Source organism: Phalangium opilio, unplaced genomic scaffold (genome assembly GCF_054372755.1).
Source record: "Phalangium opilio isolate 3A_F unplaced genomic scaffold, DU_Popi_V2 ptg000024l_1, whole genome shotgun sequence".
Taxonomy (NCBI): Eukaryota; Metazoa; Arthropoda; class Arachnida; order Opiliones; family Phalangiidae; genus Phalangium; species Phalangium opilio.
Window position 1 is genome coordinate 323,674 of NW_028324155.1, and position 13,587 is coordinate 337,260.

Consider the following 13,587-nt stretch of genomic DNA (forward strand, 5'->3'; position numbering starts at 1 on the left):
CGCGTCCATCGCATAACCATAACGAGAGAAGAACCAACACCCGTCCTCGTTTAGACTAAGATCATGACGACCACTCGCGTACCACTTCGAACGAAACCGAACACGCTCCGTTCCACGTGTGAATTGATTCCGAGCCATCAATGAACGTACGCGTCACCAGAGACTGGAGACGCGATCGGTTTCGATCGTAGAACGCGGATGGACTCAAAGGCATGACACGATCGTTCGCGTTTGCCTCATCCGGCGTCCGCCTTCTACGTGTTCGAGAAGACACCGTGAAAGAAAGAAAGGAACTATCGGTCTTACCTGATGTGGGTGGAGGAGCCGTGTTGGTGGTGTGATGGTGCGTGTGGTGGCTGTGGCTGCTGCTGTGGTGCGTGTGGTGGCTCGGATGACTGTGGCTGGTGTGGCTGCTGCTGGGAGGCGGCGCTTGGAGGGCCGGCACCAGCGGCGTCTGAAACATGGCTATGAGGAGTACACGGAAAAAAAGAGGGAGAGAAAAACGAAAAGAGGAGAAATGGCGGACGGAGAGCCTTACATTAGATCGATTTGTTAATTTCAATCAAACAATTCAATTAGATATATAATAGTATTAATATCAACAAAGAAATCACAAGAAAAATTCACAAAGTACTTTTTAGGTATCTTTTTCCTATTTCGTCGCAACCAAAAGAAAATTATAGATATAAAAATAGCGGCGTCATACGTTTTTTTTTAGAGAAATATAAAAAACAACTCCGTACTACCAATCAAGTGACGACGGTTTACCAAAACCCTGTATTTCAATCGTATTAATTTGTTTCGAACACCAATTCGAATCAGGATTCCATCATAGTGATCTATGGTAAAGCTCCCGGCCGACAAAAGCGGGCTCTGGATGGGAGTACGCGCTGAACAAAAACCGTCCATACCACCCCAATAACAACAAATATAACCGGACGAGGGGATTAATAAAAGGTTTTAGTACACTGCAGTCACTGAGAAGAACGGAATCGAAACACTCAAATATCTCCATCCACGACTAACAGCCAAAAAAATAAATTAAAATAATTAACAAACAAACTAAATGTTTATAAACTACGGGGACTGTTCTTTCATTTACTTCAAATATAGCTAAGTTTCCTATAAAGCGAGGGAAAAAATTCAAGAAAATCATAAAACTGAAGCCATGCTACGATATCGAAGTTAGCGTTTCTCACCGCGTTAATTTACGCGATTAACGTCAAGCCCCCCTAAATATCGTGTATGAATGAACGAATGATTATTATTATCACGTGAGAAATGCTAATCGAGGAGCCAAAAATGAAAATAAAAACGTTTTTGGGGTTTTTGGGAATGTTGCTGCCAAGACTTCTCTCCATGACTAACAAGTTAACAGTCCCGTTAATGCCTTCCATCAACTGATGTTTTAATTCCGTGCCATATATAGAAAGATAAAAGTATACGTAACTTGCTGATACGTGTATTTCTTTACCTTTTGGAAAATACCTAACGTAAAAGGGAAGTAGAAATTCAGAGCGACCCGAGCGAACGAAAGACAGTGGAAGTGTCAGAAAAAGAACACGTCGATAATCGCATAATCGGCAAAAAAGGAAAAGAAAGAGATAATCGTTGGGTTAATTCAAACAAAAGCTCCGTTTCGAATAATTCGCCATCCTTTTTTATATATATACTATAGTGCTAAATTTAACTTTATATTTTTTTTTAATTTAATTTAAATGTTAAATTTAATTGATTCTCTTAAGGATTGTGCCTTACTTTAAAGTCGCAAAACCTGTCGAGGGGACAAACGGCTTCGTATTCTTTCTTGGCAGCAACAGATTTGAGAACGGCTTTCGTGGCTACGGAGGGTATTAAAGCGGGATGGTAACGTACCGGTGGTGTTATTTATTTGGCAGCAAAAATAAATGGTAATAACGGTAAAAAGGGTTAAAAGACGTCTGCATTGTCTTTTGTCATCAGTCAATTAGCTATCGATCGGCCTTGGTTAAATATTTAGAGGTATACAAATAGGCGCGAGGAACGCGAGAAAAATTAACCAATCAAACAATGGGAGATAATGAGTAACTAAAGGCGAAAAAAAAAAAAGAAATTACGCTTAGGCTTAATGAATCGCGATCGTCATTTTGCAAAACGTAAAACGATATTGTTATATATAGGGCTATAAATACACGCTGCAAGGGCAAGGAAACGTATTTTGGCTAGCGTATGAGTGGTTGTTATTGTATCGTTTAGTAGTCTAACCTGGGTTGGAGACCCATTCCTGGAGGGCCTTTTGGAGTCTCCTAACGTGTAGAGGCTTACTGGCCATTCCCACCAGAGCCATAATTTCCAGGAACTCTTCTTCGCCGGCTTCGCACAATTGTTGCACGTCGTCGCCTCCTGAGGAAGAGACCAAAACAATTCCTTAACTCTCGCGTACAACCATTTTCAACACTTCACTTCGATCGTAGGCTTAGATTTATTCATTATATCGTATGAAAATAAACGCGATATTAAACAGACACATTTTACGCCGTACATGAGACCTCCTCATTAGCTGAACCATTACCTTTGAACCTTTGAGGTAAGACTTGGGTCTCTTTACATCTCTTAGGTAAATGTTAGGGGGTAAGTCTAAAATGCAGGCAAGTACGTATTCATATGGTATGTAAAAGAGCAGTCGGCGTGATGCGTAGGGGGCATCGATAGACTCGAGTTTGCAACTTTTGAATCTTCATATAAACTTGGTCTTAGTATACATTTGTTACAATTGAAAATGGGTAGAAAACGAGCAGTTCTTGTATAATGATCCTTATTTTATAAAAAGTCCATCAATTACCAATACCCCAAGTAATTAAGAATCCCACGATAAACTTCTTAATTATAGAAGTCAACGAGCCGGTCGTTATACCAGACGTATTTACGTTTTTCTAATTCAACCTCTGGCGTTGAAAAAGAGACAAAACGCTAGACGGGACAGAGAAACTACGGGGTATGTCTGAGTACCATTATAATAAGGCTGAAATTTTTGAAGGTTAATACATAGAAAAAAAAGTTTAAGAGAAAAAAATACATCTCCCTACTACCACACCACACCAACCCTTTCGGTCTAGACTCTGACTGGTCCTTCACTTCCAAAACAACGGTTAACCCGTGTTATCCATACTGGATGCTGATGGTCTCAACATCCATCCAAGGAGACTGGGTGGGTCAGCAGAGAAGACTAAGAGATGGAGAAGGAACGAAAACCAAAAAAAATTTCATCCATCTCTATAGTAGAGAAGCAGAAATAAGACAAAGTTTTATTCCAGAAAAGAAGCAGATAATCGTGGTGGATAACTATAGAAAAAAAAATTTAACTGGCGGGCTAGACGGCAATGATTAAGAATGGATGAGGTTCTTTGCCACGAAAAACTAAATGCCAATTTATATATGTGTGTGTGCTACGCCGAAGTTGCTCAGTTGAAGTTTATTTTTCGTTGTGTCTGTGGTATTCTGGCGCATGCGCTGAACGATATATTAACTACCCCGTAGTCGGACCAGGTTGAAATATTAGATGGTAGAAAGTCCAAAAAATTACAGAAAATAGAAAGAATGTTACGATTGAATGAACAGATACTAAATAGATTAAAATAAATTAAGAAAAAAAATATTATTGGATAATTTATCATCAGGTGACTCAAAAGGTTTATCGATTTTCATCAAGTATAGAAAACACGTGATGAAAGCACGTGATTTTTGCTACCCACGTTACGCATTTCCATAAAATTCAGACACGTGATAATCTACGAATTGAAATGTGCCAATAATAATGTCCATAGATCACACGGATAAAATTCGTTTGACTCAAAGTACAACAATTTATGAGCTTCATATCACGCTGCATGAAAGGGAATGAAAATTCTTCCGCAAGACGGGGGTGGTGAATCGAGTTAATACTATTAAAAATCAAAATTAATAATCTACATACTGTATATTATATTATTAAAACAGTTTAGACAAGAGCCCCGATGGTGAATGCCTTTTTCTCCATTCTTAAATCATTTATTCTCAGCATCGTTTCTTAGAAATAACAAAAAGGAGGGCGAACTATATAAACACACAAGGAGGATTTTAAAATGTACAGACGCAATTTTATTTTCACGCGTTTCATGGATGGGAGCTGAGGGGTGATAAAAATGCGTAAGGTGATCATGCTCCCATGATGGGGTCAAATTTTGAAATATTAAGTAGTCTGGTTCGGTGTAGTGTGTGGTATAATTTAGTCTATATTATAAAGACGGTTGAAAGTCTACGAGTTTGCCTTGTGGAATATAATCATGCTCAGACAACCTTGGACTAATTAAAGAGTTCAGACAGACGATCCACAGCCAGAATATGGAGGGGGATGAAGTCGTCCAATGGGGCTAACAACTGTCCAATCATTTCAACACTGATTAGCCATTACTAAGAGCTCCGCGCAAAGAGTGCTAGCTATGTTTGCAATAAGTCTACTTGTTCCATGTTATACGCTATAAACGTTGTTTGTTTAAATAGTTATAATGGTTATGTTAATTAGTATGTCTCCAAGTAACACAAGGCCCGATATCTCTCTCAAAATCTACATGCAATATTTAATAATAAATTATCAGTATAACCTTTATAAAAATTTAATTATTATTACATAATCATATGAGAAGTAAAATGTATTATGTCCGTTGGCACTTTTTTAAATCATTATAAAATGATAGAAAAAAGTCAAAAGTGTGGGACTTTTCTTTGACTAAAGTACATCTAAAGGTTTCATCAATTAGTTTAATTAATAAAACCAAGATCTCGCAGATCATCCCTTCCATATAGATCAAAACAAATTCATCTATTAGATTAAAAGGAATCGACCGGCAAATTAAAGCGTATCAAAAATAAAAAACGATCCCGGTGGGGTGACCGACCACCTGTACAAACAATGCCACACATACACAACCTGGAACGTTACCGGCTGGTTCGAAAAAAGGTTAGCCATGTCAGACAGTCCCGTCCAGGCGCTCTACCCTTATCCATTCCTATCTTACCCTCTTTTTCCGTTACCGGTGAGGCCTCCAAAAAACTATCTAGACCCCTTTCAGTTTCACCGTCAGCACCCCTTTCGGGTAGGTATATGCCATTTAGGTGGGGCCACCTTTTTGATATTAGAAAGAAGAAAGAAAAAAAAATGGGTATGGTATGGTATACCCCCATTAATTCCAAATTGAGTTGGGAGAAGGTATGAAAAAAAATTACGTTTCAGCTGCTACCCCAACCACCAAAAACAATCATCACTCCATTAACTCGTTCCCGGTGGTTTTAACGTTTTTTTTTTAGGTTCAGATACCTCCAAAGGCCATAGTTAACTAATTTAAATTGAGAGTCGTTTGGTGATATATTTGCTTTTTGGGAGAAATTCTTGTTTTTATGTTTATGAGGGGTTTAAAAAAATGTGGGCCTCTGATTGATTCACCCACTAGTTTTTTAGAAAAATAAATCCAATTTAAACGTTTTGCGTAGAAATTTACTAAATTAGAGGAAGCATTTTAAGTGTTTGTTTCTCTTTTAATTGAACACTCGCTAATGACAATAATTAGTTCACGATTAATTGTAGTTCAGGAGAAACTATGAGAAGGATTTACTCGGGATAACCGCCCACAAAAAGCAAATAAAAAATCTAGAAAATTAAAAACATACACCTATCCCTTTAAATTTGATGTACAAAATGCTGTTGCTACCTTCCATTCTGTTTCAAATTCACGTTGAAATATTAAGATAACCAACCCTGATGAAAAAAAAAAGAGTTTTTTTTCTTCATAAAGGCTTGGGTTTTTAGGGTTAGGAAACAAAAGGTTTTTCCTCCAACGCCATTACCTTAATTGAGAGAGTGTTAGTCGGTATATTTCTCGTTTAATTTGATCTATAGTCTCTGGTTTTTGATCGCGGCTCTCCCCGGGCTACCCTAGTGCCAAAAGGAGTGGTACTGCGCAGGGGCACAGGGTATTAAAAAATTCTGAGGGTGAAGACTACGGTGGTATACCTCTGATATCATGCAATCCGTTAGCGCCATTTTAAAGGGTGGTTTCGGATACACCCTATAATTTCTTTTTTCTGTTTGGGTTATAATATAAGTTCATAAGATATATTCCATAAGGTTGTCTCTGGTTACAAACTGGAGCTTGTCATGAAGTGACGTAGGCCATAGATTCGAGGTAAAGCGATGCCTGGTGAGGCGCTGTCAAAGGTTTAGAACAGAATAAATAGGAAGATAAACTAGAGTCAATTCTCGCGTCGCTCTCGAACTAGTTCTCAGAAAGTCTCTAGCATTACGAAGTATAGGTAGTGTCATACTTATAGAATAGAACATATCTTATAAACTTATGGTTATAATCTATATCAAAGTGGGTAATGTGAAATAGCATCTGTTGTTTTTTTATGGTATACATGGCTACGCCAAAAGAGGCCCCCACGGTACAATCAACAAGATATAATAGCTAAGTGGGGGGATGGTACTGTACTGAAACAAAAACTTTAATTTTCATAGCGGTGGTTTATTACCAACGATCTTAATGACGTTAACTTTGTGGTGAAAGTAAGTACAGATACGAGGTTCATGTTTTAATCAAAAGAAATGAATGAACCAACTCAAATAATATTATTCGTGAATCATACGCATGCAATTTTGAACTGACAGTAAATATAGTTACATATCGTAGGTACACATTCAATTTATTTTTAAGCTATTTGTCACACTTTAAAATTTGTTAATTTAAATAATTTAAGTTTCGTAATGATCTTTCAGACTTAACAAATAATTTTGATTTAATTAAAATTAAGGGTATGTATAAAACTAAACCCTAAGGTTTCGTAACTTGGAAAAGTTAAAAGTAATTAGTTTTCTTTAAAAATTCGTTACCTCCTTTCGGTTTAGGTCTTAATTGTTCTACTTAAGTTTCATCTAAAACTTTAATTAAAATTATATTTGAACATAAAAGTGTTCAACCGTTAAAATATAGTTAGATGTTTCCTTACGCCAAAAAAATAGTGGCACGAAAACCTTATAATTCTAAATTAGTTTTAAATTGAAATACACGTTCCTAATTTATATATAATTATTAAAGTTGATCCTTGTCAAATAAAGTTTTAATTCGAGTAATAAATTTAAAAACAAACAGAGGTGACTTTTTAATTGAAAAGATTTATTAAATTTTCCACTGCAAATGCAGGTCGTATTGTGTGTGACCACAGTGAGAGAGGACGCCGACGCTTTACTTTTAATTATAATTAATTTTTCTTTAAATAAATTTACTTTATATAAGCTATGATTGTATTAAAAAGGGGAGGGAACGAAAATTAAAAAGAATTTAATACTAGAATTAACCACGCGACATTTTTAAACCAACCATGATTAGTTTGTAATGGTTAAAAGTCCGTGGCGACTTTTAATTAAACAAAAATAATAGGAAAGAAACCTAAGGCAAAGAAAAGGGTGGGGGACGCGAAATAAAAAGAAAAATGGATTAAAAGTTGACTCTCCAAGATTTAATTGCATTACGACGAGTAATGAATCTCCAGAGAGAACCAAACGGCGGGCGGGAAACGTTAGGAGAAAGGGGTTTTCGTTACTGTACGAGAAAATACAGTAATGGCGGGAAAATGAAGAAATGAGCGGGAAACGGATAGAAAAAGTACCTTTAATGGTTAGTTGGTTAGGTAAGATCGCTTCTTATCGCACACTTATGTTCAGCGTGATAAACACTTTTGCAGGGGCTCATATTAAAGTATGGAGATCTTCGATAATAGCTTCTTATTCGCTCTGAACACCGGTGTCAAGTTATATAACATATCACTTGTGATAATTCAATAGAAAAGAGCCCCCCCCCCCCAACCAAATAACAGAACACAGATGTTTATATAGACAAATTTCTTTAGACATGGAACACGGATGCTCAAGAGGAAAAAGTACTTTGAACACCGGTGTTTAAAAGAACATAAAGAAATTTTTTATCTCTCATTTCAAATTATATAACAATAACTTGAGTTAATTCAATAGTAAATAGCCCCCCCTCTCTAACCAAATCACAGAACACAGATGTTTAACATAAAAAAATTTCCTTAGTCATGGAACACACGGATGTTCAAGAGGAAAAAGTATATTTCCCAAGTGGTCATAGAAAGCATGCAGATTAGAAAAAAGTATTTTGCAAACTTGGTAAAGAACTCGGGTGGTTTCATATTAGCATACTCTCATAGAAAAATATATCCTCGTAGTCATTAAATATATCATGGAGATTATACCAAAAACTTTTGAAATTTAAAACATAGAAAAATAAAATTCAAATTAGTTTAAAATGCACGCGTTACGCTTATAACTCGAATGGATATTCTATAAAAAAAAAATGAAGCTAAAGTAAAGAAACACGAACAGAAAAATCATCATTAGAAGACCGATAGTTTTTTAAAAAATACCCTCTTTTATAACTATAATCGATTAGAACGGAAATTCTAATATTATTACTAATAACCGGGCTTGGGTAAGTTATATAAAAAAATCAACTAACATGGAAAAATAATCTATTCGACTCAAAACTCAATTTCATTTCTTTCTGAACCCAGAGCTGTAGGTCCTAAATATAGCTACAAAAGTTCACTACTAGAAGTAAAACTGTGCGGTAACAGGTTAACACCTTTTGGGGGAGGGGGCATAATTCAAGGGGTCCCATCTAAGCAACGTCCTAACTTGTCTAGTAGTTAATCAGGTCCCAATAAAACAGATTCGGTTCAGTTCTGATATGTTTAAGACTCCAAGATATGAGATACGATTGCAACACCTTAAACATTCAACTAATTAAGATATTTCCTTCAAGCGCGGAATTATAATGCTTGACCTTTAAAAACAAAGAACGGACATAAGAGTTCAAAATGCTCCTTTGATTGTTTTACTTCTGGTAATTAACTTTAGTAGGTATGATATCAAAAAAAAAATAAAACCTGACTACTTCTATGAGTAATAAAGTTTGAGAGGGGGTGGGTCACTGTACAGAGTGTGGTAGGAGGAAGGGAGGGAGGTAGGGGGGTTAGCTTGAATTGTATGTGTCCATATTCTATAATAGTGGCCTCCCCTTAACTAGCCTAATCGTTGTGTATCACGAAATTTTCGACCCTGGGTCCCCTAAAAATTTTTATTCCTTTTATATATTTATACCTAGGTATAAAAGATTTCGTTATATATATTATATTATATTTTTTTTTCATTCCAAAAATTGTCCGTTACTAGTGACCGGACGCCAAATTCAAACCTCCCCACTCTTTTTCATTTGATATTTTTTAAGGTGGAAAGGTTACTAACGTTAAAGGCTAACTGGACTTTAGCTTAGTTAAATATATGGATTAATAAATGAATGATATACTTTGGCACTCGGTATATTTTCGAATAGAAAAAAATGGCAGGGTCCGAGGGAATATGTGAGAGCTAGGTGCTGGGGGTGTTACTATATCCCCGCCCCCTTTAGTCTCTTTTAATGCAAAAATTGATCGAAATTTGCTTCTCGCCGAAGAGCCAAAAAAAAGTCATCAAAATCACCAGCTAACGATCTAATGCGCTTGGCGTTTCACTTTACTACAGCGTATATATATATATATTCATATTTTGTATATGTTAAAATTGCAGCGAAGAAAAAAAAATCCAATGTTCTTTCCACCGCTTTTGGGAAAATGGTCTAATATTCTCTTTCTCTCTTTCTCGTGTAACGCGTTCTTTTATTATACAGGGTGTTTCTGATAAGTATACCATTAATTAGGGGCAGTGTTCTTTGGGTGCACGATTTTGAGTCGAAATTGCAATTTCTATCTATATTTTGAAGTCCAGGCCACTATTTTCGAGTTATGATTTGATGGGGTGTTTTAGGGATGACCCCTTAATTAAATAAGAAATTATTGTCTAAATCAGTTTCTTAATTAAATTTAAGGGGTCATCCATCCTTAAAATACTCTTGACAATCTTAACTAGAAAACAGTGACACACTGACCATGACGGCAAAATGTTAAATGTCATAGAAGTTACATTTCCGACTCAAAGAGTCAAAATTGATTTCCTAAAGAACATCCCCCTTAATTTATGGTGCCAGACTTACGAGAAACACCCTGTATAGGAAAAGAGCTCCACCGTTATTTGTTTCTCACGGAATTCCGAAATTTTTATTTTTCTCTGTATTCCGAAAAAGAATATAATCATGTTTCGGAATATAAAATGTGCGTTTCTTTTTTTAAAAGAGAGGGTAAAACGTAAAAGAGAGACGGTTTAAAAGAAAACGTCTAGAAACCGTTTAGCTCTAACTCTCCCCCTGGGTTTTCGTCTATTTTACCTATTGAATTTACTCCTATATACGTAAGAAACTGTAGACTTTCCAAGAAGGAAATGAAAGGAATTTAAATCTAAAATTATATTTAAGATAAATTCTTTCTCGATGCTATAGAAAATAAATTCCTTTAAGATAAAATATACAAATTTCTTAAACAACATCACGAGTTAAATAAAAAAAAACTTCATTTCGCACGTATTTTGTAAATAAAAAACCTAAATTTTAAGGGTACTAAATATTTAATTTTAGTCCAAAACATTCCTCGATCTCTAAACTACAAAAAAAGACGGTTTCAAATTTCTTTATGCGCTTTGTCAATCTAAAATACAATAGAGCAATAAACTATAAGATACTAATAACTATAAAAACGTTAAGGGGAAAGAAAACTTCAGTCTTATTGTCTACGAAAACGAAATAAGAAAAAATAATATTAAAACACTCGTTATTATGAACCCTTCCCATTAGATTTAAAATGAAAAGATCTTATATAGAGAAAAAAACATGACATTCTTTTCTTATAATCCTCTTTTCCCTTCTGAATTATATATATGAGTAATGAGAAGTCCGTTAATTGAAGTAAGTAAAACAAATCTGTAATGAATTTAGAGGCAATGATTCTTTGTCTAGTGCACTGGGGCTAGAGATAAAAGGCTGGGAAAAAGTTTGAAGTCTATCTGCACAAGCCGCTTCTGGAGACAAAAATCTAAAGAAGCTATTGACCATTAATACCTAAATATTCGTTTGTACCTGATAAATAAAGAGTTAGAGTGTGATATGCGCTATGCTTTAACTAAAACACAAGGATGTCAACAAACATTATTTAAACTGCAATTTAAATTACAACAAAAATTAAAAGAAAACTATTTCAAATTTAAACTTATTTATCGATTTTTATGGTACTCTCCCTTTACTTAACTAATAAAAGTGCGAAACGACTAGAGGTAGTAGCTCTACATGTTGACTTACACATTTTTGGATCAATTTCTTGAAAAATAAAAAGAATACTCGCTACAAAGTTAAACGCAACAAAATTGCGTAATTTTAACTAAAACCACGAACTAGAAAACGCCTCGAGATCTTGAGAGTCTTAAACTTTAATCTATGGACCTCTGATAGCCTAATAAAGTATATAGCGATAATAACGTTATACCACTATATTACAGAAAAGCACGTATACAAAAAAATACTATACGTAGGCGAAAAGAACCTTGCATGCTGGAGAGAGAGTAAGTGAGGGGGAGAAAGAGAGAAAGGAGAAAAAGAGAAAACAGAAAACACCCGAGACTTTTCTTCTTCCTTTATAAAAAGGGGAAGAATCGGAAAAACAGGGGGAGTGAACAAAAAAAATAAAAAAATCCCAGGATAGATGCGAACACAGAAAACGGAAAACCCGGAAATAGACGAAAATTATGTCCAACTTGTTTTTGTTTAGGACTCGAGAGTAAGGAAAGAGAGAAGTTTCTTCTGCAAAGGATAAAAAATAATCAAAATAAAAAAAGAAGAGAAATCACCCTAACCTAGAGAATCGAATAGTCGGGACAACTTTTTCTTCTTCCTTGTCTGGAATTTTTTCCTGTTATTATGGTGCTACGGTACTATTTTTTTTCTCTACATTATAGACCTTCAAGATAAGGGGGTAAGAGCATAGGAGACGAGTTCAGACCCAGACAAAATATATTTTGTTTTTCATGTCTTGGTCTACGAACGAAATATTTTTTTTATTTTTAGTTTTATATAACTAAGCTTAGATTTCTTATTACTGGAGTTGATTCCTATCCAACCCACGCAGTTTTTTGTTTTTTTACTTGTATAAGGGGACTTATAAAAGTCTCTCTTAAGGATTTTTACGAAGCTTTTTGGGTTTGTATATCGATTTGTTATATCAAATTGGGGAATAGTGTATTGAAAGAAAATTCCATAAACAATATTTCTCCCCTAGGAAATTTTGCAAATTATGTGTTTTTATGCTTGTGATATATATTCCATATTTGCAGTTTGGTAAATATTATTCGAACCCAAGTCTATAGTTTGTTATTATTTTTTTTCGCAGGAAGAAACTTAGAAATGGAAGTAAACATGCTAAAATTATGATTATTTTAAGAATATTCTCTTATATTTTACTATTAATTGGATCGAAAACTAACTTAGAAAATGAGTTACCTTTTCTAAAATCAAAAGGGTGCGCCTGTAGTAATGTTTGCAACGTCTTGCATCAATGACTCAGTCCATTGCAAGTAAGTTACTACACTATCCTAATCTAATCAACTTCCAATCGATCGACAACATAATCAAGAATACTTATGCACAAAACAGAAAGATTCTTAATTTATGTACGTCTCTTTCTTTAATAAATTAAAAGCGTCTGCTCTTCGATGTTTTTCAAGGTTAGTCGACTCGTAAAGAGTCAAGGAGAAACCCCACCTGTAGAAATTTTCCCAACTCTCTCAGTGTCTGTTAAATTAAAAGCAGATAACTTCACAGCGACGTACACTTTTGACTGATAAAGTAGGTCAATAAATGACCAATTGAAAGTGAATTTAAAGACCCTAATTTTGTACGCGTTTAATCTACCGTTACATCTGTACCATAATAAGTTGACCCATGAGGTCATGGCCACGTGATTTCAGTAGCAGACGAATCTGAATCTCTTTACACTCCCTTTAAAAATCAAAATAAAAAAAACTTTAATCTCGTGTAACAATTCTGGCTTATCTCCAACGGTACCCAGTGTAAACCTTCAACTGACCTTGAGATTTTTAATAAGATCTAGATGTGAACTCGACTTTGTTCGAGTAGAAACGCATCCTTACGTGGCTAGAGAGTGAAAAAGAAACTAAACAAAACGCAAGGGAATTTTTTTTCTTATTTCTTTTCCTTTCCTCTATATAGAAGAAACGAGACAGTCAGCATGTACAGAGTTAGAGTTCCGGACAGAAAACTAAAAAATAAATCGTGGCTATAGGGTAGACGCGAGTAAAATCATAAAAAAAAGAGAAAAATTCCTTCTAAGCCTAACATGGATGAAGGGGGTAAGGAGGAGAAATATTTCTTAAAGCCAGACGGCGGGTTTTGGTACACTGACTGACTGTAGAAGACAAAAAAAATATGTAGGGCTTAGGAGTGAGAGTTTTTCTATAAGGGTGTATGTACGTCGTTCATCTAATAGAGAAAAATGGATTGTATAAGACGTAGTTCTGGTTGCTCCTAGACGAAAGGAAGAGACTGTCTGGTGACCTTGAAA

The 13,587-nt window shown here is 35.2% G+C and overlaps 1 protein-coding gene across 11 annotated transcripts in view; it reads right to left on the reverse strand.

The window, feature by feature from the left end:
• Window positions 1-13,587, reverse strand: part of nab (NGFI-A-binding protein homolog) — a 122,487-nt gene that overhangs the window by 42,076 nt on the left and 66,824 nt on the right. For 6 of the 11 annotated variants that reach the window (XM_089867593.1, XM_089867589.1, XM_089867591.1 and 3 more), the window contains 2 exons: window positions 2,245-2,382; window positions 307-465 (listed from right to left, as the gene is read on the reverse strand). In XM_089867593.1, the coding sequence (XP_089723719.1) occupies window positions 307-465; window positions 2,245-2,382 (297 nt within the window). The remainder of the gene's footprint in view (window positions 1-306; window positions 466-2,244; window positions 2,383-13,587) is intronic. The other 5 variants (XM_089867596.1, XM_089867598.1, XM_089867597.1 and 2 more) reach the window with 3 other exon arrangements.